Source organism: Salmo salar, chromosome ssa16 (assembly GCF_905237065.1).
Source record: "Salmo salar chromosome ssa16, Ssal_v3.1, whole genome shotgun sequence".
NCBI classification, from domain to species: domain Eukaryota; kingdom Metazoa; phylum Chordata; class Actinopteri; order Salmoniformes; family Salmonidae; genus Salmo; species Salmo salar.
The window spans coordinates 13,929,336-13,955,755 of record NC_059457.1 but is presented as its reverse complement, the minus strand read 5'-3'; the positions used below and the strand labels follow the sequence as shown (position 1 = coordinate 13,955,755).

Here is a 26,420-nt window from a genome sequence, read left to right as displayed (position 1 = left end):
TTTATCCAAACAAAACGAACATTTATTGTGGAACTGGGATTCCTGGGAGTGCATTCCGATGAAGATCAAAGGTAAGTGAATATTTATAATGCCACTTCTGACTTCTGTTGACTCCACAACATGGCGGGTATCTGTATGGCTTGTTTTGGTGACTGAGCACTGTACTCAGATTATCGCATGAAATCTGACACAGCGGTTGCATTAAGGAGAAGCAAACAGCTACAAGATGACAATGGCGCTCTACAAACGGGTCAGGGACAAAGTTGGAGAAGTACAGATCAGGGTTGGGTTACAAAAAAAAAAATATCGGAAACTTTGAACATCCCACAGAGCACCATTAAATCAATAATTTTTTTAATAATTGAAAGAATACGGCACCACAACAAACCTGCCAAGAGAGGGCCGCCCACCAAAACACACAGACCAGGCAAGGAGGGCATTAATCAGAGGCAACAAAGACAGCAAAGATAACCCTGAAGGAGCTACAAAGCTCCACAGCAGAGATTGGAGCATCTGTCCATAGGACCACTTTAAGCCATACACTCCACAGAGCTGGGCTTTACAGAAGAGTGTCCAGAAAAAAAGCCCTTGCTTAAAGAAAAAAAACAAGTAGGCACATTTGGTGTTCGCCAAAAGGCATGTGGGTGACTCCTCAAACATATGGAAGAAGGTACTCTGGTCAGATAAAACTAAAATGTTGCTTTTTGGCCATCAAGGAATATGCCATGTCTGGCACAAACCCAACACCTCATCACTCCGAGAACAGCATCCCCACAGTGAAGCATGGTGGTGGCAGCATCGTGCTGTGGGGATGCGTTTCATTGGCAGGGACTGGGAAACTGTTCAGAATTGAAGGAATGATGGATGGCGCTAAATACAGGGAAATTCTTGAGGGAAACCTGTTTCAGTCTTTCAGAAATTTGAGACTGGGGAGGAGGTTCACCTTCCAGCAGGACAATGACCCGAAGCATACTGCTAAAGCAAAACTCGAGTGGTTTAAGTGGAAACCAATCCAATTGAGAATCTGTGGTATGACTTAAAGATTGCTGTACACCAGCAGAACCTATCCAACTTGAAGGAGCTGGAGCAGTTTTGCCTTGAAGAATGGGCAAAAATCACAGTGGCTACATATGCCAAGCTTATAGGAGACATACCAAGAGACTTGCAGCTGTAATTGCTGCAAAAGGTGGCTCTACAAAGTATTGACTTTGGTGGGTGAATAGTTATGCACGCTTACGTTTTTTTTGTCTTATTTCTTGTTTGTGTCAAAATAAAAAATATTTTGCATCTTCAAAGTGGTAGGCATGTTGCGTAAATCAAATGATATAAACCCCCCAAATAAATACATTTTAATTCCAGGTTGTAAGGCAACAAAATAGGAAAAATGCTAAGTGGGGTGAATACTTTCGCTAGCCACTGTACCTTATTTCATTAATGTAGGGCTTAATGCTCCTGAAGTAATCTATTCAAAATCAAATATTCTTCTTTGTCATTATTTAGTTGTGATATGGTTCAGTCAGCCAGATGCACAGTGCAAACATTAGTTATGTGCAAAACCTCTGTTACTGACTGTATGGTGTAATAATTGCAGTTCACAAATGTACACATGCTGTAGGCCTATGTAATGGTTTACAGGGAGGTTAGAAGGTACCAAAAAAATTAAAACTGTACTCTATGGAGACCAATCTACACAGAGCAAAGTTAAACCTTTGTTCAATGCTCATCACTATGACAGTCACACTTACAAGGCAAAGTAGCAGCAACGCACTCCATCTCCGCTGAGTGTAGGCCCCTCAGGTGTGGATATTAAATATACACCAATTACCAAACAGAGCAGGCATGGATGGATTGACATTAGAGTATGCTATAGGCCATAGGGGACAAACAGCACTGAGATGTACATATCATTAAAACATGTAATGAATGTACACACACTCCCTTTTCAAGCTGATCTCTCCTCCCTCACCTTCTCCTCCTCTCTCTAGCAATACACGCTCTGCTCTCATTGCGGGCTTACAGGCCCAGATGCACACCACTCATTCACACACACACACACACACACACACGTGAATTATTCACAACATCCATTGCATGTTGCTGGGGGCAGGCAGAGACCCACATGACAGAGCACACACAGCCCTCCCTCCCTGTACTCCTCCACATCTCTCCAGCCCGCTCACTGGTTAGGAAACAAACAAAGCAGCCACTCAGCCAGAAAGGACCGTGGGAGGGGGCGAGTGTGATACAGAGAGATTTCATTGGGCCGCTGTGGATGATGCTCGGTCAGTTCACGCTGCCTCTGAAGTGGATTTGGTCAACTCAACTATGCTGTTAACGTGCCAGCTATTTGACTGGGCCCAAGGCTAGCCTCCTCCTGCTCTCATTTGTTTGGAAGCCAGCAGCACAGCTAAAACAAGGCATCTGCCAACACATATGAAATGAATACAGAAACAAGGGCAAAGCGCAAATTCTCCTTAGAGAAAGTAAGAACGGTTTGCTCAAGTCCATTGTCAAGAATTAAATAGAACTGATCAACTAGCAGAACTCAAATACTGTTCTTATTTCTAGGAAAAGGATGGGTCAAAGGGAGGCAAGACTCTTTATCCAGGTAACGCAGTCTAATGCCTAGTACATCAGCCAATTTCCACACATCAAGCGTCTCGTTCACCCTTAACACCTCTGCTGGCCGCTCACACATTAACTCACTCAGTGAGAAGCAATGAGGCTGTTGGTTTTCCCAGCCAGGCTAGGTGCTGGTTCAGCAGTCCGGCCTGCGCATCTCTTTTCTCTTGACCGGTGGCGTGTGAGTAATGCTACGGGGATTGCACGCGACAGGCTGTCAGAACAAGGAGTGGGCCAAGCGGAAAGCAGGGATCAGGCACTCGTCTCTACATTACCCACCCCCTCTGACAAAACGGTCGACAGGAAATACGGAGGTCCAGCTCTTCCTGTCAGAGCAAAAAGGTCTTTGCCTTTCATAGGGAACAGTCAGACTCGTTCTTTAACCATGCAATCACATGGGGCACATGGCAGACTTCAGAACCCCAGACTACTGCTCCTACTTGGCTGTCACGCCGTCCGTAGTTAGAGCAGGTCACGCTAGTTAATGGAGGAGGTTGTAATGGTTCCATTGAGTAGATCAAACCATTTCCCACCCTAACGTCAGTGACTGTCAACTAGGTTTGGACGATGTCAACCTCTGTCCTATCATGGGTATATTCTCATAAAACACTGTGATATACCATAGTATCACCCCCTATTGGCCAACCCCCTAAAAACATTTTGGGAATAAAAATGATAATATACAAAAACTGCTAAAACCAAAGTTGTGCTATACCGTGAAATTGCATGCAACAACTGGATGAATCATGACGAAAGATGTTGAAACTGCTCCTTTTATTCTCTATCCCCAACGCACTAGACAACCAGTTCTTATAGCCTTTAGCCGTACCCTCATCCTACTCCTCCTCTGTTCCTCTAGTGATGTAGAGGTTAACCCAGGCCCTGTAGCCCCCAGTTCCACTCCTATTCCCCAGGCACTATCATTTGTTGACTTCTGTAACCGTAAAAGCCTTGGTTTCATGAATGTTATCAGAAGCCTCCTCCCTAAGTTTGTTTTATTCACCGCTTTAGCACACTCTGCCAACCCTTATGTCCTAGCCATGTCTGAATCCTAGCTTAGGAAGGCCACCAAAAATCCTGAAATTTCCATCCCCAACTACAACATTTTCCACCAAGATAGAACTGACAAAGGGGGTGGAGTTGCGATCTACTGCAGAGACAGCCTGCAGAGTTCTGTCATGCTATCCAGGTCTGTGCCCAAACAGTTCGAGCTTCTACTTTTAAAATTCCACCTTTCCAGAAACAAGTCTCACCGTTGCTGCTTGCTATAGACCACCTTCTGCCCCCAGCTGTGCCCTGGATACCATATGTGAATTAATTGCCCCCCGTTTATCTTCAGAGTGTGTTCTGTTAGGGGACCAAAACTGGGATATGCTTAACACCCCGGCCATCATACAATCTAAGCTAGATGCCCACAATCTCACAAATCAAGGAACCTACCAGGTACAACCCTAAGTCCGTAAACACAGGCACCCACATAGATATCATCCTGACCAACCTGCCCTCTAAATACACCTCTGCTGTCTTCAACCAGGATCTCAGCGATCACTGCCTCATTGCCTGTGTCCATAACGGGTCCACGGTCAAACAACCACCCCTCATCACTGTCAAACGCTCCCTAAAACACTTCAGCGAGAAGGTCTTTCTAATCGACCTGGGTATCCTGAAAGGATATTGACCTCATTACGTCAGTAGAGGGTGCCTGGTTATTCTTTCAAAGTGCTTTCCTCACAATCTTAAATAAACATGCCCCATTCAAAAAAAATGTACAACTAAGAAAAGATACAGCCCTTGGTTCACTCCATACTTGACTGCCCTTGACCAGCACAAAAACATCCTGTGGCGTACTGTATTAGCATCAAATAGCCCCCGCGATATGCAACTTTTAAGGGAAGTTAGGAACCAATACACACAGGCAGTTAGGAAAGCAAAGGCAAGCTTTTCCAAACAGAAATTTGCATCCTGTAACACAAACTCCAAAATTTTCTGGGACACCATAAAGTCCATGGAAAATAAGAGCACCTCCTCCCAGCTGCCCACTGCACTGAGGCTAGGAAACACTGTCACCACCGATAAATGTACGATAATTTCAATAAGCATTTTTCTACGGCTGGCCATGCTTTCCACCTGGCTACCCCTACCCCGGGCAACAGCTCTGCACCCCCACAGCAACTTGCCCAAGCCCCTCCATTACTCCTTCACCCAAATCCAGATAGCTGATGTTCTGAAAAAGCTGCAAAATCTGGACCCCTACAAATCAGCCGGGCTAGACAACCTGGACCCTCTCTTTCTAAAATTATCTGCCGAAATTTTTGCAACCCCTAGTACTAGTCTGCTCAACCTCTCATATCATCGGAGATCCCTAAAGATTGGAAAGCTGTTGCGGTCATCCCCCTCTTAACCTGTTATGGCTAGGGGGCAGTATTTTCACGGACGGATAAAAAACGTACCCGATTTAATCTGATTAGTACTCCTGCCCAGAAACTAGAATATGCATATAATTATTAGCTTTGGATAGAAAACACTCCAAAGTTTCTAAAACTGTTTGAATGGTGTCTGTGAGTATAACAGAACTCATTTGGCAGGCCAAAACCTGAGAAGATTCTGTACAGGAAGTACCCTGTCTGACCATTTCTTGGCCTTGTTGATTATCTCTATCTATTACAGGGGATCTCTGCTCTTACGTGACACTTTCTACGGCTCACATGGACTCTCAGAAGGCGGCAAAATGCTGAATCGTGGCTTTGCAGGCTCTGGCTGAAACAAAGTAGCGCGTTTTGGTAGTGGCTGGTTACAGTACTGTGAGACTCAGGCTCGTGCCTGCGTCGACCGAAAGCTTTGTTTTCTTTCCTCTGTTTAGCTAAACGGAGATTCCCGGTCGGAATATTATCGCTTTTTTACGAGAAAAATGGCATAAAAATGGATTTTAAACAGCGGTTGACATGCGTCGAAGTAGGGTAATGGAATATTTAGAAATCATTTGTCACGAATTGCGCCATGCTCGCGACCCTGATTTACCATTTCGGATAGTGTCTTGGAACGCACGAACAAAACGCCGCAATTTGGATATAACGATGGATTATTTTGGACCAAACCAACATTTGTTATTGAAGTAGCAGTCCTGGGAGTGCATTCTGATGAAGACAACAAAGGTAATGAAACTTTTGTAATAGTAAATCGGAGTTTGATCAGGGCTAAACTTGGTCGGTGTCTAAATGGCTAGCCGTGATGGCTGGGCTATCTACTGAAAATATTGCAAAATGTGCTTTCACCGAAAAGCTATTTTAAAATCGGACATATCGAGTGCATAGAGGAGTTCTGTATCTATAATTCTTAAAATAATTATGTTTTTTGTGAACGTTTATCGTGAGTAATTTAGTAAATTCACCGGATGTTTGCGGGGGGTATGCTAGTTCTGAACGTCACATGCTAATGTAAAAAAGCTGGGTTTTGATATAAATATGAACTTGATTGAACAAAACATGCATGCATTGTATAACATAATGTCCTAGGGTTGTCATCTGATGAAGATCATCAAAGGTTAGTGCTGCATTTAGCTGTGGTTTTGTTTTTTGTGACATTATATGCTAGCTTGAAAAATGGGTGTCTGATTATTTCTGGCTGGGTACTCTGCTGACATAATCGAATGTTTTGCTTTCGTTATAAAGCCTTTTTGAAATCGGACAGTGTGGTTAGATTAACGAGAGTCTTGTCTTTAAAATGCTGTAAAATAGTCATATGTTTGAAAAATTGAAGTTTTCTGATTTTAGAGGAATTTGTATTTCGCGCCACGCCCATCATTGGATATTGGAGCAGGTGTTCCGCTAGCGGAACGTCTAGATGTAAGAGGTTAAAAAGGGGGAGACACTCCAGACCCAAACTGTTACAGAACGATACCTATCCTACCTATCTAAAGTCTTCAAAAGCCAAGTTAACAAACAGATCACCAAACATTTCGAATCCCACCATACCTTCTCCGCTATGCAATCTGGTTTCCGAGCTGGTCATGGGTGCACCTCAGTCGCGCTCAAGGTCCTAAACGATATCATAACCGCCATCAATAAAAGACATTACTGTGCAGCTGTATTCATCGACCTGGCCAAGGCTTTTGACTCTGTCAATCACCGCATTCTTATCAGAAGACTCAACAGTTTTGGTTTCTCAAATGACTGCCTCGCCGGGTTCACCAGCTACTTCTCAGATAGAGTTCAGTGTGTCAAATCGGAGGGCCTGTTGTCCGGACCTCTGGCAGTCTATGGGGGTGCCACAGGGTTCAATTCTCTGGCCGACTTTTCTCTCTGTATATATCAATGATGTCGCTCTTGCTGCTGGTGATTCTCTGATCCACCTCCATGCAGATGACATTCTGTATACCTCTGGCCCTTCTTTGGACACTGTGTTAACAAACATCCAGACTAGCTTCAATGCCATACAACACTCCTTCCGTGGCCTCCAACTGCTCTTAAATACAAGTAAAACTAAATGCATGCTCTTCAACTGATCGCTGCCTGCACCTGCCCAGCATCACTACTCTGGACGTTCTGACTTAGAATATGTGGACAACTACCTAGGTGTCTGGTAAACTCTCCTTCCAGACTCACATTAAGCATCTCCAATCCAAAATGAAATCGGCTTCCTATTTCACAACAAAGCATCCGTCACTCATGCTGCCAAACATACCCTCGTAAAACTGACTGTTCTACCGATCCTTGACTTCAGCGATGTCATTAACAAAATAGCCTCCAACACTCTACTCAGCAAATTGAATGCAGTCTATCACAGTGCCATCCATTTTGTCCCCAAAGCCCCATATACTACCCACCACTTCGACTTGTATGCTCTTGTTTGCTGGCCCTCTCTTCATACTCGTCGCCAAACCCACTGGCTCCAGGTCATCTAAGTCTTTGCTAGGTAAAGCGCCGCCTTAGCTCACTGGTCACCATAGCAGCACCAACCAGTAGCACGCGCTCCAGCAGGTATATTTCACTGGTCATCCCCAAAGCCAACTCCTGCTTTGGCTGCATTTCCTTCCAGTTCTCTTCTGCCAACAACTGGAACGAATTGCAAAAATCACTGAAGCTGGAGTCTTATACAGTTCAAGTCGGAAGTTTACATACACTTAGGTTGGAGTCATTAAAACTCGTTTTTTCAACCACTCCACAAATTTCTTGTTAACACCAGTTTTGGCAATTTGGTTAGGACATCTACTTTGTGCATGACACAAGTAATCTTTCCAACAATTGTTTACAGACAGATTATTTCACTTATAATTCACTGTATCACAATTCCAGTGGGTCAGAAGTTTACATACACTAAGTTGACTGCCTTTTATACAGCTTGGAATATTCAAGAAAATGATGTCATGGCTTTAGAAGCTTCTGATGAGCTAATTGACATCATTTGAGTCAATTGGAGGTGTACCTGTGGATGTATTTCAAGGCCTACCTTCAAACTCAGTGCCTCTTTGCTTGACATCATGGGAAAATCAAAAGAAATCAGTCAAGACCTCAGAAAAAAAAAATTGTAGGCCTCCACAAGTCTGGTTCATCCTTGGGAGCAATTTCCAAACTTCTGAAGGTACCACGGTCATCTGTACAAACAATAGTACGCAAGAATAAACCCCATGGGACCACGCAGCCGTCATACCGCTCAGGAAGGATACACATTCTGTCTACTAGAGATGAACGTACTTTGGTGCAAAAAGGGCAAATCAATCCCAGAACAACAGCAAAGGACCTGGTGAAGATGCTGGAGGAAACAGGCACAAAAGTATCTATATCGACATAACCTGAAAGGCCGCTCAGCAAGGAAGAAGCCACTGCTCCAAAACCACCATAAAAAAGCCAGACTACGGTTTGCAACTGCACATGGGAACAAAGATTGTACTTTTTGGAGAAATGTCCTCTGGTCTAATGAAACAAAAATAGAACTGTTTGGCCATAATGACCATCGTTATATTTGGAGGAAGAAGAAGGATGCTTGCAAGCCGCAGAACACCACCCCAACAGTGAAGCACGGGGGTGGCAGCATCATGTTGTGGGGGTGCTTTGCTACAGGAGGGACTGGTGCACTTCACAAAATAGATGGCAACATGAGGAAGGAAAATTATGTGGATATGTTGAAGCAACATCAGTCAGGCGTTCAAGCTTGGTCGCAAATCGGTCTTCCAAATGGACAATGACCCCATGCATACTTCCAAAATTGTGGCAAAATGGCTTAAGGACAACAAAGTCAAGGTATTGGAGTGGCCATCACAAAGCCCTGGCCTCAACCCTATAGAAAATGTGTGGGCATAACTGAAAAAGCGTGTGCGAGCAAGGAGGCCTACAAACCTGACTCAGTTACACCAGCTCTGTCAGGAGAAATGGGCCAAAATTCACCCAACTTATTGTGGGAAGCTTGTGGAAGGCTACCTGAAACGTTTGACCCAAGTTAAACAATGTAAAGACAATACACTCAATTAGTATTTGGTAGCATGTAAACTTCTGACCCACTGGGAATGTGATGAAAGAAATAAAAGCTGAAATAAAATCACTCTCTCTACTATTATTCTGACATTTCACATTCTTAAAATAAAGTGGTGATCCTAACTGACCAAAGACAGGTTATATTTACTACGATTAAATGTCAGGAATTGTGAAAAACTGAGTTTAAATGTATTTGGCTAAGGTGTATGTAAACTTCAACTGTATATAGATTTTTCTATTGTGTTATTCACTGTATGTTTGTTTATCCCATGTGTAACTCTGTTGTGTTGTTTGTCGCACTGCTTTGCTTTATCTTGGCCAGGTCGCAGTTGTAAATGAGAACTTGTTCTCAACTGGCCTACCTGGTTAAATAAAAGTGAAAAAAAAAAAAAAATGTTGTTGAAAGCCTGGGCAGAACCTAAGTGCTGGCAAATATTTTCTAAAACAATTTTCTAGTGGAGATCCAGCATGTAACAGGTATACGTGTGCCTCGCTCACATTGAGAAAATTGACAGTCAACTGACGAGGAACAGGCCTTACTGTAATGAGTTAGGTTATAAAATCATGGGCTGGATAGAAGCGAAGTCTACCATCTTCAGAAATGTAGAATAATTGCTTTGCCTCATCCTCCTCTCTTAATAGGCTATTGTTTATCATCTCTAATAAAGCTGTGATTGAGACCAGCCTATAGGACTCCTACTTCCATTCTTGTTCTTTTTGAAAGTGGCAACTTCAGGACAATAGTGCCTTCTTAGGCTATTAGAATATTTGGGAAATAGGCTTCTGTTTATAAAACTTTAAATTTGTCTTAAAGCTTTTATAATAGGCCTAGGGGATAGGTTATTGGCCATTTGGTTTTCAACCTCACATGGATGGATTTTCCTGCCCCTCACGTATTATTTCTTTCTTAATAAGCTTAAACTTGTCATTCGATTTTTCTATATTGATATGGTTTCTTCTCTCATTATTAGTCCCCTGGCCCTATTACATTTTTAGGCTATTCAAACATCTTCTTTAAATTGAACTCTGTTCAATGCATTCATTGTTTGATCGGGAGAAAAAAAGCATGCATGCATAAATTGATGAAAGCATAGCCTAGCCCAAAGTAATATTGCCTAGGTTTTTGAAAACAGCTAAACAGGATATAGTTAAGGAGTGCCCATTATAAAAACAAATAGATTTAGGCTATAAGGCCCATGCAACCAACAGAGCAAGAGAAAGACCGAGATTATATTTTCTGACTGGACCTTTTGCACTGCTTTGGTGGAATTCTCCACTCTGTCTAGCCTACATTCCTCTCTTGCATTCTGTAGACCTATAGAACTGAGTCTAATTATTGAAATAGGAAATATATCCATCAAATAGGAATAGGCAGATTACTTTGAATGCTTTTTAAAATGTTATATACATTTCACCTTTATTTAACCAGGTAGGCTAGTTGAGAACAAGTTCTCATTTGCAACTGCAACCTGGCAAAGATAAAGCAAAGCAGTTCGACACATACAACACAAACATACAATCAATAATAGAGCAGAAAAATCTATATACAGCATGTGCAAATGAGGTAGGATTCAGAATGTCCCTTGTGGGCTGCCCTACTCCCTTCTTTACTGCATGTTGCCAATCATCGTTGATAGATGATACCATTGTAATATCGCCAAACCCTACTGTCAACATTACTCGATTCTGTTCCGTCTCCACATACCTAGGGTAGAGATACCAACATGCTTGGAAGTGGTGCCAGCACAAGCTGCCCATCCATTCTGTAAAGGCATGGTAGGACTCCAGGAAGCTTTGATTGACACATGCGTGCTGACCATGTTTGTGTGAGCTCCCAGAATTAGGACAAGAAAAGACTAACAGTCCACTAGCTCAACCCAGGCAGAATACAGAACAGCCTCTGTACTAAAGCTACTGGGCAGGTTTTCAAGCCAGAGACCAAGACAGCAATTACATATTTCTAATGAGGGCCAATGAAAAGGGGGGTGGGCACTGGCAGGCAATCTGTATAGACGGCGTCTGCACCCCAATTATTTACCGAAGTGTGCACTCGTACACGCTCTCGCATTGGTATAAACAAAAATGCTTACACCAATTTTAAATACATAGTGGAGAGTGTGCTAGTGGTGGAGAATTGGGAACAGGAAGCAGCCACTCCCTCCTATCCCCAGTATCTTCCCCATCCTGATTTAGTGTGAGTGGTAAGGGGGTGCAGCCTGTCCCTTACCTCCGCCAGCAGTGGACAGTAGCTGGGAGGGGGGCAGGAGGCCCAGGTAGTTGAGGACAATGTACTTAGTCTCATAGTGGAAACCCTCAGGCACAGAGGTGGAGCACAAGGCAGCCATTGCAGAGATGCAGCAGGGTCAGACTCTCAGGCACATGCAGTCAAATGTGTAAAAAGCTCAAACTTCTGAAAGTAGAAAGAAAAGCACACTGGTTATTGCAGTCAAAGTATCTAGTAAGAGCATATATGGGTGTACGGTCAGAAACAAAGTAGGACATCTACAAATAAAGCATTGTGCACATTTCGTCCTGTCATAAGGCACAAAAACACATGGTCAAAACTATTTTTTGGATTGCATGTATGGGGATGACACCAGCAACAGAGACAAAGTTTGAGGCACCAACAACTCATCTGTTCATTAACAGCACAGCCTGCCCACTATCTCATCATCCCATTCATATCACGGTGCGACTGCAATGATGCACTGCAACTACAAACTCGAGCCAATTGTTTGCATGAATGATAGCTACATTTCCAGTAGACAGTGTATCCAAACACAAAGCCCCTTTCACAACACACATTGGGCATGAACCATCAAGTTGTTACAGTAATAAGTCAATATTTGAGTACTGTTCGATACCCGCGATAATCGTTAGCTAATTCAGCTAGCTATAGCTAGTGTACTACTCACTACACAGTGTTAGCCTACACTGAGTGTACTAACCTAAAAAAGCAGGGTCCGTTAAAGATCAATATGGCACTACAATTGAAGAGAAAGTTCATTATCGAAAAGACACACCATCTTAGACTATGACACACGACTTACTCGTTTCCAGAGGCAAATGCAGTCCTGACAAAGGCACGTGTTGAGCAACAAAACTTGAAACACTTTCCACACACCAGTACCAGCAGGAGCAAAACAGTTACGGATGTCACCAGGGTATGTCGAGTTTTTTTTTATCTCGGTCCTTTCCAACAAAAACTTGCCCCGCACGTCTCTAATGTAGGAGCTGGGTAGCCATCATGAGGATAACATGCGACTCAGTTTGGGGAGAAGTCAAAGTGCGTATTCATTTATTTAAATTAGCTGATTCATTTATTAATTCCATAAACAAAATCATGGTATATAACAAAATGCTCATATGCGTGTTGTATTTATAATATGTAAAAAAAATTAAAGTGTCATATCATGTATTTTGATTATCCACCCTGTTATCATCAAATTATCATCAAATGAAATAATTAAATTATCATCAAATTATTTCTCAATTAAATTAGCTACTGTATATGGTCAAGTGTGTTTTGATGTTCTAGCGCCTGAGCAAAATAAAGTTCAATTAAATTGTGCACATTTCTTAATAGGAAAAAAAACTCCAATACGGTAGATATGAATATTGTACTTTACAGAAATAAAAATGAAAACATTTAATAAAATGATTCCACGCAGACCAAAAAGAGAGTTGTAACTAGGGTTGCCAGGTCAACCCATTTTTGGGACCAATCAAAACAGACAACAAGGCCTGAAAACTAGTCCAACATTTCTTTTCGCAGCAAGAGAGGAGTTGCCACATTTATCCAATAGGTGTCTTCATAATGACAATGGAAAAACAACTGGTAAAATTGCTTTACCTTTTTCTCTGCATTTCTCTCTTTGTTATTGGTTCATCATATCAAATGATTTAATCTGAACTATAGAAAGGATTGATAGTGAATGATGAAGACATGGTTTTTTTTCTTCCAGAAATCAAATCATAATCAAAGTTCTTGACACAAACCTACTACCATACCATGTTCAAATGCACGTAAATCTTTTGCCTTGCCCATTCACCTTCTGAATGACACAATCCATGTTTCAATTGTGTCATGGTTTAAAAATCATTATTTAACCTGTCTCCACCCCTTCACCTACACTGATTGAAGTGGATTTAACAAGTGACATCAATAAGGGATCATAGCTTTCAACTGTATTCACCTGGTCAGTCTATGTCATGGATGTTTTGCATACTCAATGTAAATTTATATGATGGTGTGTATAGACATTATGGACAGTATATCAATAGAAAAGGTGTGTACAGCAGTATTAAATATAGGATGAGCCTTGACCAGAATACAGTAAATACCTATGAAGTGGGTAAAACATGTAAACATTATTAAAGTGACCAGTCTTCAATGACTATGTACAGTGCATTCGGAAAGTATTCAGACACCTTGACTTTTTCCCCATTTTGTTACATTTCAGCCTTATTCTAAAATGTATTAAATCGTTTTTTTCCATCACAATGCCCCATAATGACAAAGCAAAAACTGGTTTTTATAAATTTTTGAAAATCTATAAAAGATAAAAAACTGATATCACATTTACATAATTATTCAGAAGCAATACTCAGTACTTTGTTGAAGCACCTTTGGCAGCGATTACAGCCTAGAGTCTTCTTGGATATGACGCTACAAGCTTGGCACACCTGTATTTGGGGAGTTTGTCCCAATCTTCTCTGCAGATCCTCTCAAGCTCTGTCAGGCTGGATGGGGAGCGTCGCTGCACAGCTATTGTCAGGTCTATTCAGAGATGTTCGATCCGGGCTCTGGGTGGGCCACTCAAGGACTTTCAGAGACTTGTCCCGAAGCCACTCCTACGTTGTCTTGGCTGTGTGCTTAGGGTCGTTGTCCTGTTGGAAGGTGAACCTTCGCCCCAGTCTGAGGTTCTGAGTGCTATGGAGCAGGTTTTCATCAAGGATCTCTCTGTACTTTACTCCGTTCATCTTTCCCTCGATCCTGACCAGTCTCTCAGTCCCTGCCGCTGAAAAACATCCCCACAGCATGATGCTGCCACCACCACGCAATACTGTAGTTATGGTGCCAGGTTTCTTCCAGACGTGACACTTGGCAGTGTACAGTCTTGGTTTCATCAGACCAGAGAATCTTGTTTCTCAAGGTCTGAGAGTCTTTAGGTGCCTTTTGGCAAACTACAAGCAGGATTTCATGTGCCTTTTACTGAGGAGTGGTTTCTGTCTGGCCACTCTACCATAAAGGCCTGATTGGTGGAGTGCTGCAGAGATGGTTGTCCTTCTGGAAGTTTCTCCCATCTCCACAGAGGAACCCTAGAGCTCTGTCAGAGTAACTATCGGGTTCTTGGTCACCTCCCTGATCAAGGCCCTTCTCTGACCAAGGCCCTTCTTGCTCAGTTTGTCCGGGCGGCCAGCTCTAGGAAGAGTCGTGGTGGTTCCAAACGTCTTCCATTTAAGAATGAAAGAGGTCACTGTGTAATTGGGAACATTCAATGCTGCAGAAATGCTGTGGTACCTTTCCCCAGATCTGTGCCTTGACACAATCCTGTCTCGGAGCTCTACGGACAATTCCTTCGACCTCATGGCTTGGTTTTGCTCTGACATGCACTGTCAACTGTGGGACCTTTTAATATAGACAAGTGTGTACCTTTCCAAATCATATCCAATCAATTGAATTTACCACAGGTGGACTCCAATCAAGTCGTAGAAACATCTCCATGATGATCAATGGAAACAGGATGTATCTGAGCTCAATTTCGAGTCTCATAGCAAAGGGTCTTAATACTTATGTAAATAAGGTATTTCTATTTGTTACTTTTAATACATTTGCAAAAATTGCTTTTGCTTTGTCATTATGGGGTTTGTGTGTAGATTGATGAGGATTTTTTTTAATTCAATACATTTTAGAATAAGGCTGTAATGTAACAAAACGTGGAAAATGTCAAGGGGTCTGAATACTTTCCGAATGCACTGTATCTGCATGTGTAGCATGTGACAACAGCAGGATCATATCAAGGATAGCATCCCAAAAGGCTTTCAAGGCTCTCTGTATCTGAGGACATAAAACATCACAAGAAACAGGCTTCATTGCACTCATATTAGACAGCACTGAATATTATGTTGCTATCATCTCTGTCCTCAGTTTCTCTTTCTATGGACTAGAACTACACAAAAGTACCTGCCCTATCCAGAATAGCCTACTCTCTCCCTTCTTAGAGAGCTGGAGCTGCTATCCTTTCACCCTCTTCCATGGCTGTTAGCTAGCTACCTACAAATGCATTTAGCGTTGTGTTTTTAATTTACAATGATAAATACATCAAGATAGCTAGCAAATAGATATTTTATTAACTTAGCTATCAATACAGTATGTAAAGTTGGCTAGCTAGCTACGTTAGCAGCTCATTTGAGTTAGCCTGCACTGTAGCTAGCTAGCTAATGATACATTTTGAAAATGTAAAAAAACCAATGTATTTACTTACTTGAATAGGTTCCCTCAGCCATGTGGATGATTGGAGACAGAGCAACAAAGTTTGTTTGTCACCAAAGCGGTTTAGAGCATATTACTATTTACCTGTAAATACATTCATTAAACAGAGAATGGAATAAACTATTTACCCATTTAATAACCAGACCTTCATACAAACGTGCAATGCTGTATTCTTGACGCACAATCGAACGTGCTGCTATATGCTGCCAGCACACCCACAAACGAGCCACTTTGGGCTGCCGGAGTGGCACAAGGCAATTAACGGCGTACTGATGTACACAAGCCTGAAGGACTGTTCAATTATGAGTGTGCTATCTTACGAGTGTGAATATACTTTAAAGTTTGCATGTTTCTGCCTAGAGGTGCTTTACATGCCAGGCTTACGTCCTGTGTTTTTATACATATTCTGGTCCTGGTGCTGATTCATTGTGTGTACTCTCTAGGCCATAGTCCTAGCCGGTGGGTGGATTGGGGGATACTGGTGACTCTTATTGAAATTTATTGGTCTTGTAATAAACACTGGCACTTTTGTTAACTCTGTCAGTTATTTGTGTTTAACTTGTACAGTTCACATATACTTCAGAGGGGCAGGTAGCCTAAATACATGCACGCACGCACACACAGGCAAAGAGTGTTAGCTTGCAGGCAGACACTGGAATACATTTCAGAGTGACAGTGAGGGCTTTACATAGGTGATTTGTTGCGTGTTTTTGTGAGACTCGAAAAAATGCCTGGAATGTAAAATAACGTCATTAACCGGTTCCCATGCATTTAAAATAATGGTTCTATTCCGGAATAGTATGGATCACTTTCGTTCCTGTTTCTGTTCTGTTCCCTGAACTGGTTCTAACTCCTGGTTTAAATTGCACTTTGGGATGGTGCTGAAAAAAGTTAGTCTTGAGCATAGCAGACTCAATTCCGCGATGGAGTTGAGCGGCGACTGGAGCTCTGTTATGTGTAAATGTGGGCTATTCTTTGGGTGCTGAAATCAGACGTTTTTGATGACTTATGTGATGTCAGAGCTCCAGTTGCCCACACTAGTTGCCGCTCAACTCCATCGTACATTGTGGAGTTGAGTTTAATCACCGATCTCAAGCCCTGTACATAGCAAGCTAGCTAGCTAACATTGGCCAGAAAGTTGAAGTCAAGAGAGAGGGAGTGGCACAGAGGTGAAGACAGAGAGGAACCGATTTGCTCCATTAGTCAATTTATAATAGTAGTGATTGATTTAATAGTAGAATACAACTCCCTTAATGTACTGAACTCATGATGGATCTCCTCTTTCCTTTCCATCTTGCTCCAGAGGGATGGATGACTGATTTTTATACTCCAGTTGAAAATGTGATTATTTTAGAGCAATATGACTTGTATTAACACAATTTCACAATGTTTTCTGAAAGAAACATATGTCTTAACCATTTACTATCGATCACTTATATAGTTCAGGTTAAATAATTTGGTGTGATGAACCAATAACAAAGGGAGTAATGCAGAGAACAAGGTAAAGCCAATTCAGCAGTTGTATTTAGATTGTTATTATGGAGACACCTATTGGATAAACGTGGCAACTCCTCTTTCTGCGAAAAAAAAAATTTGGGCTTGTTTTCAGGCCGTGTGAGCGGGTTTTCAGTGGTCATTGGATTAGAATGTTTCGCTGTACCTGGCAACCCTGTCAATGGCGCTGCCGCTCCTCTATCTCTGAGACAACATGTTACGGAAAGTAAGATAATATGCGCGGCACTTCAATAACGGACCCTCGTGAATGCGCAGTTTACTGTCATCCAGTCAGCTGAACTACCATGCCAGTTTTGTTGCTTGTCATCAGCCCCAAGTTTGTCGTGCATGAGCAACTGAAATAACTTGTCAAACCAGCTAACTGAGTATTATTAGCTAGTTGTTAGCTAGCTACATTGATTAGTAACGTTAAGCAAAAACAACAAAAGAGTAACAAGCCATTGCGCTCAAACGGGTAATGTTGTTAGCTAGCTAGCTGTTGCAAAATTTTGTTCAAACTCTAACTAGTTAACACACTAGTCTTATAAAGTGGAAAGGGTCCTCTATTTGCTCTTAGCGAACTATACTAATACGTCTGCTCTGTGTGTGAGAGATATAACGTTAGTGCAGAGGAGGCTGGTGGGAGGAGATATAGGAGGACAGGCTCAAAAATGTTAAGTGCCATGACATATCTAAAGTTAACTAGCTGGTTTGACATTGTCGGTGAGAGCTGACAAGTGTATAACTAACGCAGAAGAAGCTGGTTTTAGGGGCTATAGGAGGACATACTCGTTGTAATGGCTGGAATGAAATACATGGAATGGAGTCAAACATGTAGTTTCCACGTTTGATGTGTTTGATTCCATTCCAGCCATTTCAATAAACCCGTCCTCATATAGCTCTTCCCACCAGCCTCCTCTGCGTTAGTTATACACTTGTCAGCTCTCACCAACAATGTCAAACCGCCTAGCTAGTTAACAGTACAATTAGTGCAACCAATGCATGTCATAGTTATTAGAGTGATAATGAAAAAAATGAAACATCTCAGTGATAAAGAGGATCATTTTAATAGGTTCTTGTATATCATGGTATGAGTTATGACGTAGGCTAAACATTCTTTATTCATCCAGTTTCTCCTTGACAGATCAAGCATTTGATGGCCTTCATTGAACAGGAAGCCAATGAGGAAGCAGAAGAAATTGATGCAAAGGTAATACACTGCCTCCCTATCTTGCTGGCAAGTTTGGTAAAGGTACTGTACAGAGTATTACAAATAAATAAAGAGTCGCACACTCTAAATACAAACTCCCAATAATTTAGTGGTAAACCCCCAACGTTTCGGCATCACTGTACCTTCTTCAGGGTAATGCCATGACTGCTTGAACCAGGTTATGTAGACAAACAGTGCAACCAGTGAGAATAATGAGGGGTGTTTCTTAGTTATTAGATTGGTGATAAAGACAAATTAAACTGTTAAAAGGCAGTTTACAGCATGTTGAATATATTAGGCTATTGTTATCATATTGCAACAATTAAATATTGTACATAGTATTAGCATCAACATACATTATTTCATTGCATACACACATTTCATTGTTTTTATGTAATCTTTGTTACATGTAATATTTTGGTTCAACCGCACAATAAGCATCATCAACAAAGGGAACATCTTGGCTGCACGCTGATAACCTGTAGAAAAAATATGTTCATTTAGCAGAATTGTTCATAAAAACGGCCTGATGTCAGTCAATGTTCAGACCACTAGGGGTCAGTGTTTTTAGGTAGGTGATCAATTACTGGGACAACACCGGCACTGTTCAGAGGTGCTAAATGCTGTCGGGCAGGCAAACGTCTGACAATCCTACGGGTGTGTTTGAGCTTTAAGGGTGATGGTAAGAACGTCCCAATGATCCCTGGTCGCACTCACCATAGGAAATACTCTTCTTTATGATGTGATCATCTCTGAAGACGAATCCCAATTCAAAGGGATAGTGCGACATTTTGGCAATGTCTACTTCTACTTACCCAGAGTCAGATGAACCCATTGATAACATGAAAAACGGTTCGTTACTAGAATGTGTTACTTTCGGTACTTCTGTCAAATGTCTCACAGCGTCAACTGATTGAGAGAGGATCAAGTCTGTCTATCACTGCAGCCGATGTCCCCATATAGCGCGAGCGCACCTTGCCTGCTCCATTTACTCTAGCTTTGTCCTAATGAACCACTGCATTCATTGGGAGTCTGGGCTGCATCTTCATCGTTTATGCTGCACTGAAGTTAACACACTTCAATAATGCAACAAGGCATGTAGAATTGTTTAAACTGTTAATTACTGTTCACAAAACGATGTCTATTACAGGCTAGAACACTTTACTCTGCAGGAAGATAAGGTAGCCAGTTGTGTAAAGTAGTTAAGTAGTATTTTGAAGTATTTTTACTTAAGTTTTTTTTTTTTACGTATCTGCACTTTATTTTACTAGTTTTATTTCACTACATTCCTAAAGAAAATATTGTACTTTTTACTCCATACATTTTCCCTGACAACCAAAAGTACTCATTACATTTTGAATGCTTAGCAGGACAGGAAAATGTTCAAATTCATGCACTTATCAAGATGACACTTGGTCATCCCTACTGCCTCTGGGCTGGAGGACTCACTAAACACAAGTGCATCTTTTGTAAATAATGTCTAAGTGTTGGAGTGTGCCCATGGCTATCTGTACATTTTAAAAACAAGAAAATGGTGCCAGCTTTGCTTAATATAAGGATTTCTAATTATTTGTACTTTTACTTTTGATACTTAAGTATATTTTAGCAATTACATTTATTTTTGATACTTAAGTATATTTAAAACCAAATACTTTTAGACTTTTACTCAAATAGTATTTTACTGGCTGACTTTCACTTTTACTTGAGTAACTTTCTATTAAGGTATCTATACTTTTACTCAAGTATGACAATTGAGTACTTTTCCCACCACTGCCGGAAGCCTACAAAGCTGAAAGTTAACTTTCTTTGCTAGCTTACAGCTGAAGCTAACATCAATTCACTACCCTAGTACTTTGTTTGTGATAATATAACAAACCATAACTCAAATATATTTCTGATTTCAAGGCTGGTTGTTACCAGAAACGTTATTCATTCACTTTGTCTCCCCCGCCTCACACCTCCAGTCAAGATCATATTTGCTTGAGCCTCGACATCATGGATCTTAGAGACTTGAATAAACTATTTTTCTTCTTCTATGCAAATGTTGTTGAACAGTATAATAAAATAAGTCCCAAATGGAAGGGAAAGATAGTTTTTTAAATCTGTAGCCTAATGAAATCAGCCAAAACAAGCTCAATAACTGCACGCTCACACTCCTATTGACTATGCTTTCACTTGTATTGTGAATAGGCCAAGGCTACATCTTGATTTACCCAGTTTGTCAATAGTTTTACCATTCAAATAAATGATTACCGTTATGTAGTTTGGTAAAAAAAAAACAGAGCCAAACTGATTGTATGGTTGTAATTGATTAATTAATGCATATATTCAAAAATCCAACATTTAAAATGTAATGATATTTAACTCAAAAGATCTGTCTGGATCAGGTCATTTGTAAAGTGACTATGCATAGATAATAAACAGTGAGTAGCAGCAGTGGAAAAACAAAGGGGGAGGGGGGGGGTGCAGCAATGTAAATAGTCCAGGTGGCCATTTGATTAGTTGTTCAGCAGTCTTATGGCTTGGGGGTAGAAGCTGTTAAGGAACCTTTTGGTCCTAGACTTGGCGCTCCAGTACCGCTTGCCGTGCGGTAGCAGAGAGAACAGTCTATGACTTAGGTGACTGGAGTCTCTGACACCGCCTAGTATATAGGTCCTGGATGTCTGGAAGCTTGGCCCCAGTGATGTAATGGGCCATACACACTACCCTCTGTAGCGCCTTATGGTCAGATGCCGAGCAGTTGCCATACCAGGCGGGGATGCAATCGGTCAGGATGCTCTCGATGGTGCAGCTGTAGAACTTTTTGAGGATCTGGGGACCCATGCCAAACCTTTTCAATCCCCTGAGGGGGAAGAGGTGTTGTCGTGCCCTCTTCACAACTGTCTTGGTGTGTTTGGAGCATGATAGTTTGGTGATGTGGACACAAAGGAACTTGAAACTCTCGACCCGCTCCACTTCAGTCCCATCGATGTTAATGGGGGCGTGTTCGGCCCTCCTTTTCATATAGTCTACAATCAGCTCCTTTGTCTTGAGAGGTTGTTGTCCTGGCACCACACTGCCAGGTCTCTGACCACCTCCCTATAGGCTCTCATCGTTGTCGGTGATCAGACCTACCACTGTTGTGTCGTCTGGAAACATAATGATGGTGTTGGAGTCGTGCTTGGCCACACAGTCGTGGGTGAACAGGGAGTACAGAAGGGGACTAAGCACGCACCCCTGAGGGGCCCCAGTGTTGAGGATCAGGGTGGTAGATGTGTTGTTGCCTACCCTTACCACCTGGGGGTGGCCCGTCAGGAAGTCCAGGATCCAGTTGCAGAGGGAGGGGTTCCTTTTGTCCAAGTGGGAAAGGGCAGTGTGGGGTGCGATTGAGATTGCGTCATCTGTGGATCTGTTGGGGCGGTCTGTGAATTGGAGTGGGTCTAGGTTTTCTGGCATGATGGTGTTGATGTGAGCCATGACCAGCCATTCAAAGCACTTTATGGCTACCAACGTGAGTGCTATGGGTGTTAATAATTTAGGAAGGTTACCTTTGCTTTCTTGGGCACAGGCACTCTGGTGGTCTGTTTGAAACATGTAGGTATTACAGACTCCAGCATACCACCCTGCTTTCCACTGCTGGCTTGCTTTTGAAGCTAAGCAGGGTTGGTCCTGGTTGGTCCTTGGATGGGAGACCAGATGCTGCTGGAAGTGGTGTTGGAGGGCCAGTAGGAGGCACCCTTTCCTCTGGTCTAAAATGAATCCCAATACCCCAGGGCAGTGATTGGGTGTTGTCTTTCGGATGGGATGTTACCCCCCTACCTCTGAGGAAGCACAGTTCCCGCTCAGCCCAGTCAAAACTGTTCGCTGCTCTGGCACCCCAATGGTGGAACAAGCTCCCTCACGACGCCAGGACAGCGGAGTCAATCACCACCTTCCGGAGACACCTGAAACCCCACCTCTTTAAGGAATACCTAGGATAGGATAAAGTAATCCTTCTAACCCCCCCCCCTTAAAAGATTTAGATGCACTATTGTAAAGTGGTTGTTCCACTGGATATCATAAGGTGAATGCACCATTTTGTAAGTCGCTCTGGATAAGAGCGTCTGCTAAATGACTTAAATGTAATGTAATGTAATGTTAAATGGGTGTCCTGACTCTCTGTGGTCACTAAAAATCCAATGGCACTTATTGTTAGAGTAGGGGTGTTAACCCTGATGTCCTGGCTAAATTCCCACTCTGGCCCTCATACCATCATGGTCACCTAATCATCCCCAGTTTATAATTGGCACATTCACCCCCTCCTCTGTAACTATTCCCCTGGCTGTTGCTGTAAATCAACTTACCTTGTAAAATAAGTTAAAAAAATGTTTTTAAACTTGGCCAGGGAGAGGTTGAAAATGTCAGTGAAGACACTTGCCAGTTGGTCCGTGCATGCTTTGAGTACACGTCCTGGTAATCCATCTGGCCCCCCGGCTTTGTGAATGTCGACCTGTTTAAAGGTCTTGCTCACTTCGGCTACAGAGAGCGTGATCACACAGTCGTCCGGAACAGCTGGTGCTCTCATGCATGATCCAGTGTTGCTTGCCACGAGGCGAGCATTAAAAGCATTTAGCTCGTCTGGTAGGCTCGTGTCACTGGGCAGCTCGTGGCTGGGTTTCCATTTGTAGTCCGTAATAGTTTTCAAGCCCTGCCACATCCGATGAGCATCAGAGCCGGAGTAGTACGATTCAATCTTAGTCCTGTATTGACGCTTTGCCTGTTTGATGGTTCGTCTGAGGGCATAGCAGGATTTCTTATAAGCGTGCGGATTAGTGTCCCGCTCCTTGAAAGTGGCAGCTCTAGCCTTTAGCTCGATGTGGATGTTGCCTGTAATCCATGGCTTCTGGTTGGGATATGTACGTACGGTCACTGTGGGGACAAAGTCGTCGATGCACATATTGATGAAGCCGGTGATGTGGTATACTCCTCAATGCCATTGGATGAATCCCGGAAGATATTCCAGTCTGTACTAGCAAAACAGTCCTGTAATGTAGCATCCACGTCATCTGACCACTTCCGTATTGAGCAAGTCACTGGTAGTTCCTGCTTTAATTTTTGCTTGTAAGCAGGAATCAGTAGGATAGAATTATGGTCAGATTTGCCAAATGGAGGGTGAGGGAGAGTTTTGTATTCATCTCTGTGTGTGGAGTAAAGGTGGTCTAGAGGTTTTTTGGTTGCACATGTGACATGCTGGTAAAAATTAGGGAAAACAGATTTAAGTTTGCCTGCTTTAAAGTCCCCGGCCACTAGGAGCACAGCTTCTAGGTGAGCATTTCCTTGTTTGCTTATGGCCTTATACAGCTCGTTGAGTGCGGTCTTAGTGTCAGCATCGGTTTGTGTTGGTAAATAGACGGCTACGAATTATATAGATGAGAACTCTCTTGGTAGATAGTGTGGTCTACATCTTATCATGCCATATTTTACCTCAGGCGAGCAATACCTCGAGACTTCTTTATATTAGACATCGCGCATCAGGAGTTATTGACAAATAGACACACACCCCCGCCCCTCGTCTTACCAGATGTAGCTGCTCTGTCCTGCTTAATCACGGAGAAGCCAGCCAGCTCTATATTATCTGTGTCGTCGTTCAGCCAAGTCTCGGTGAAACATAAGATATTACAGTTTATAATGTCCCGTTGGTAGGATAGTCTTGATCGTAGATCGTCCAGTTGGTTTTCCAATGATTGTTGTCATGCCCTGTTTCACCTGTTGCCCTGTTTCACCATGATCTGTTTCACCTGTTCCTGTGATTGTCTCCACCCCCTCCAGGCGTCGTTTATTTTCCCCAGTGTATTTATCCCTGTGTTTCCTGTCTCTCTGTGCCAGTTCGTCTTGTATGTTTAGTCAAGTCAACCAGTGTGTTTTTCCCGTACTCCTTTTCTATTCTCTTTTATAGTCCTCCCGGTTTTGACCCCTGCCTGACTCTGGACTACTTTCCTGCCTGCCTGATCATCCTGCCTGCCCTGACCTTGATTCTGCCTGCCCTTCGGTACCTATTGGACTCTGATCTGGTTTTGAACTTTTTGCCTGTCCACGACCATTCTCTTGCTTACCCCTTTGGATTAATAAACATTGTAAGACTCCAACCATCTGCCTCCTGTGTCTGCATCTGGGTCTCGCCTTGTGCCGTGATAGATTGCAAGTTGGCCAATAATACCAAGGGTAGTGGGGGTTTAGCTACTCGTTGCGAATTCTTACAAGACACTCCGCCCTCCTGCATTTTTTTCTCTGTCTTTTCTTCACGCTAATGACAGGGATTTGGGCCTTGTCTTGACAAAGCAGTATATCCTTCACGTCGGACTCATTAAAGAAAAATGATTTGTCCAGTTCGAGGTGAGTAATTGCTGTTCTGATGTCCAGAAGCTATTTTCGGTCATAAGAGACGGCAGCAGCAACATTATGTACAAAATGAGTTACAAACAATGTGAAAAAACTAATTAAATAGCACAGTTGGTTGGGAGCCGGTAAAATGGCGGCCCTCCCCTACGGTGCCATTATTATGTTATTGGATTGTGTATTTGTGCCATTCAGAGAGTGAATGGGCAAGACAAAAGATTTAAGTGCCTTTGAACGGGATATGGTGGTAGGTGCCAGGCACACCGGTTTAAGTTCATGAAGAACTGCAACGATGCTGGGTTTTTAACTCATCAAGAATGGTCCACCACCCAAAAGACATCCAGCCAACTTGACACAACTATGGGAAGCATTGGAGTTATATTGTTAGGGATACTTTGTCGAGAGTCACCTCTATTTTTTGGCTTCTGTTCACTTTTTCATGATTGATTGCAGCTTGTTTTAGCTCTGGAGGCATTGAGATTGTGGCCTTCACCGTGTGCTGCTACTTTAAGAGTGCAATAGCAGTAAGGAAGGAGGAAATAAAGACGTCTCTTTCAGCTCTCTGGGAGAGAGCTCTTGGTTGGCGCAACAGTTTGATTGCGTGTGCTATGCTGCAGAAGTCCTTGTTTATTTTCAGCGTGTTTAGTTTATAAAGTGTTTAACTCAATCATCGTGTGACCGCTCTAGGTTGTGGTTGTTATCGTTTTGGACCTTACCGGATATGGATCGCATGGATTAGTAGCAACATTGTTGCAGAGCTTTGAAATACAAGCCAACAAAACATCAGACGGTACAACTGGAAGCCTGAAGTCAACAGCTAAGATCTCGCTTTCTCTTCCCTCTATCATTCCAGTACTTTACACTGCAACAGACTTTCTATTTTCAAATGCACTTCCCATTGATGTTCCTTAGCGCTGGGCTATTATTGCCCTGCTAGAACTATTTGGGTTGACATTCTAGTTAAAAGGGAGGTTGCTGTGCAGGTATGTATTGTTATTTGAACTGTATTGAGGTGGGGTGTACTAATGACATGTTGCCGAGAAGATTGTGGACATTTTTAAGGCCTTTGTTTTGTCTATGAACACCCCCCACATTCATACCCTCTGCACTCCTCCACTAGAAGGTAATACAGATTATTTACCTATCATGCAGATTAGGGGTTAGAAATCACAGTACAAATACCCCAAGCACTAACCCGAGTATGTCTCGGGTACAACTCCAGCTGGATGGGGTCGATTTGAAATTAAGTGATCAAGCTGATCTTAACTACCTCAATATGCTTTTGTGAGATCTGTTGATGACTACTCTGTGTCGTGAGCAGTACCGGGAGAGATGAGGTATTCACTGGGTCCTCTCTGTTTCCTTTCTGACAGATGATGCCTGAGGTTAGAGTGGCTCTTTTCGGTGCTAACCTGAACTGTATATTTTGAAAATTAAAAAATACAAATTTATGTCATTCTCAACTTTTGGCCACGACTGTACACTGCAATAAAATATATGAATGCAACAATTCCAAAGATTTACTTAGTTACAGTTCACATAAGAAAATCAGTCAATTGAAATAAATTCATTAGGCACCAATTTATGGATTTCACATGACTGGACATGGGTGTACACACTGGGGAGCCAGGCCCAGGCAATCATAATTCGTTTTTCCCCATAAAATGGCTTTAATACAGACTCATACTCCTCAGCCCCCCCCAGATGATTCCGCAGGTGAATAAGCCAGATGTGGAGGTCCTGGGCTGACGTGGTTACAGGTGGTCTGCAGTTGTGA

At 42.5% G+C, this 26,420-nt stretch overlaps 1 protein-coding gene and 1 long non-coding RNA gene across 2 annotated transcripts in view; one reads left to right on the top strand and one right to left on the bottom strand.

The window, feature by feature from the left end:
* Window positions 1–12,328, bottom strand: part of LOC106573187 (bcl-2-like protein 13) — a 39,244-nt gene extending 26,916 nt beyond the window's left edge. Inside the window, exons 1-2 of the mRNA XM_014147959.2 lie at window positions 12,140–12,328; window positions 11,317–11,499 (exon numbers count right to left, since the gene is read on the bottom strand). Coding sequence (XP_014003434.1) covers window positions 11,317–11,434 — 118 coding nt within the window. The 5' untranslated portion in view covers window positions 11,435–11,499; window positions 12,140–12,328. The remainder of the gene's footprint in view (window positions 1–11,316; window positions 11,500–12,139) is intronic.
* On the top strand, window positions 12,240–26,340 carry LOC106573188 (uncharacterized). Its single transcript, XR_001321281.2, has 3 exons — window positions 12,240–12,375; window positions 18,224–18,289; window positions 24,204–26,340. It is a non-coding gene; the product is annotated as an uncharacterized lncRNA (long non-coding RNA).
* The last annotated feature ends 80 nt before the right edge of the window (window positions 26,341–26,420 follow it).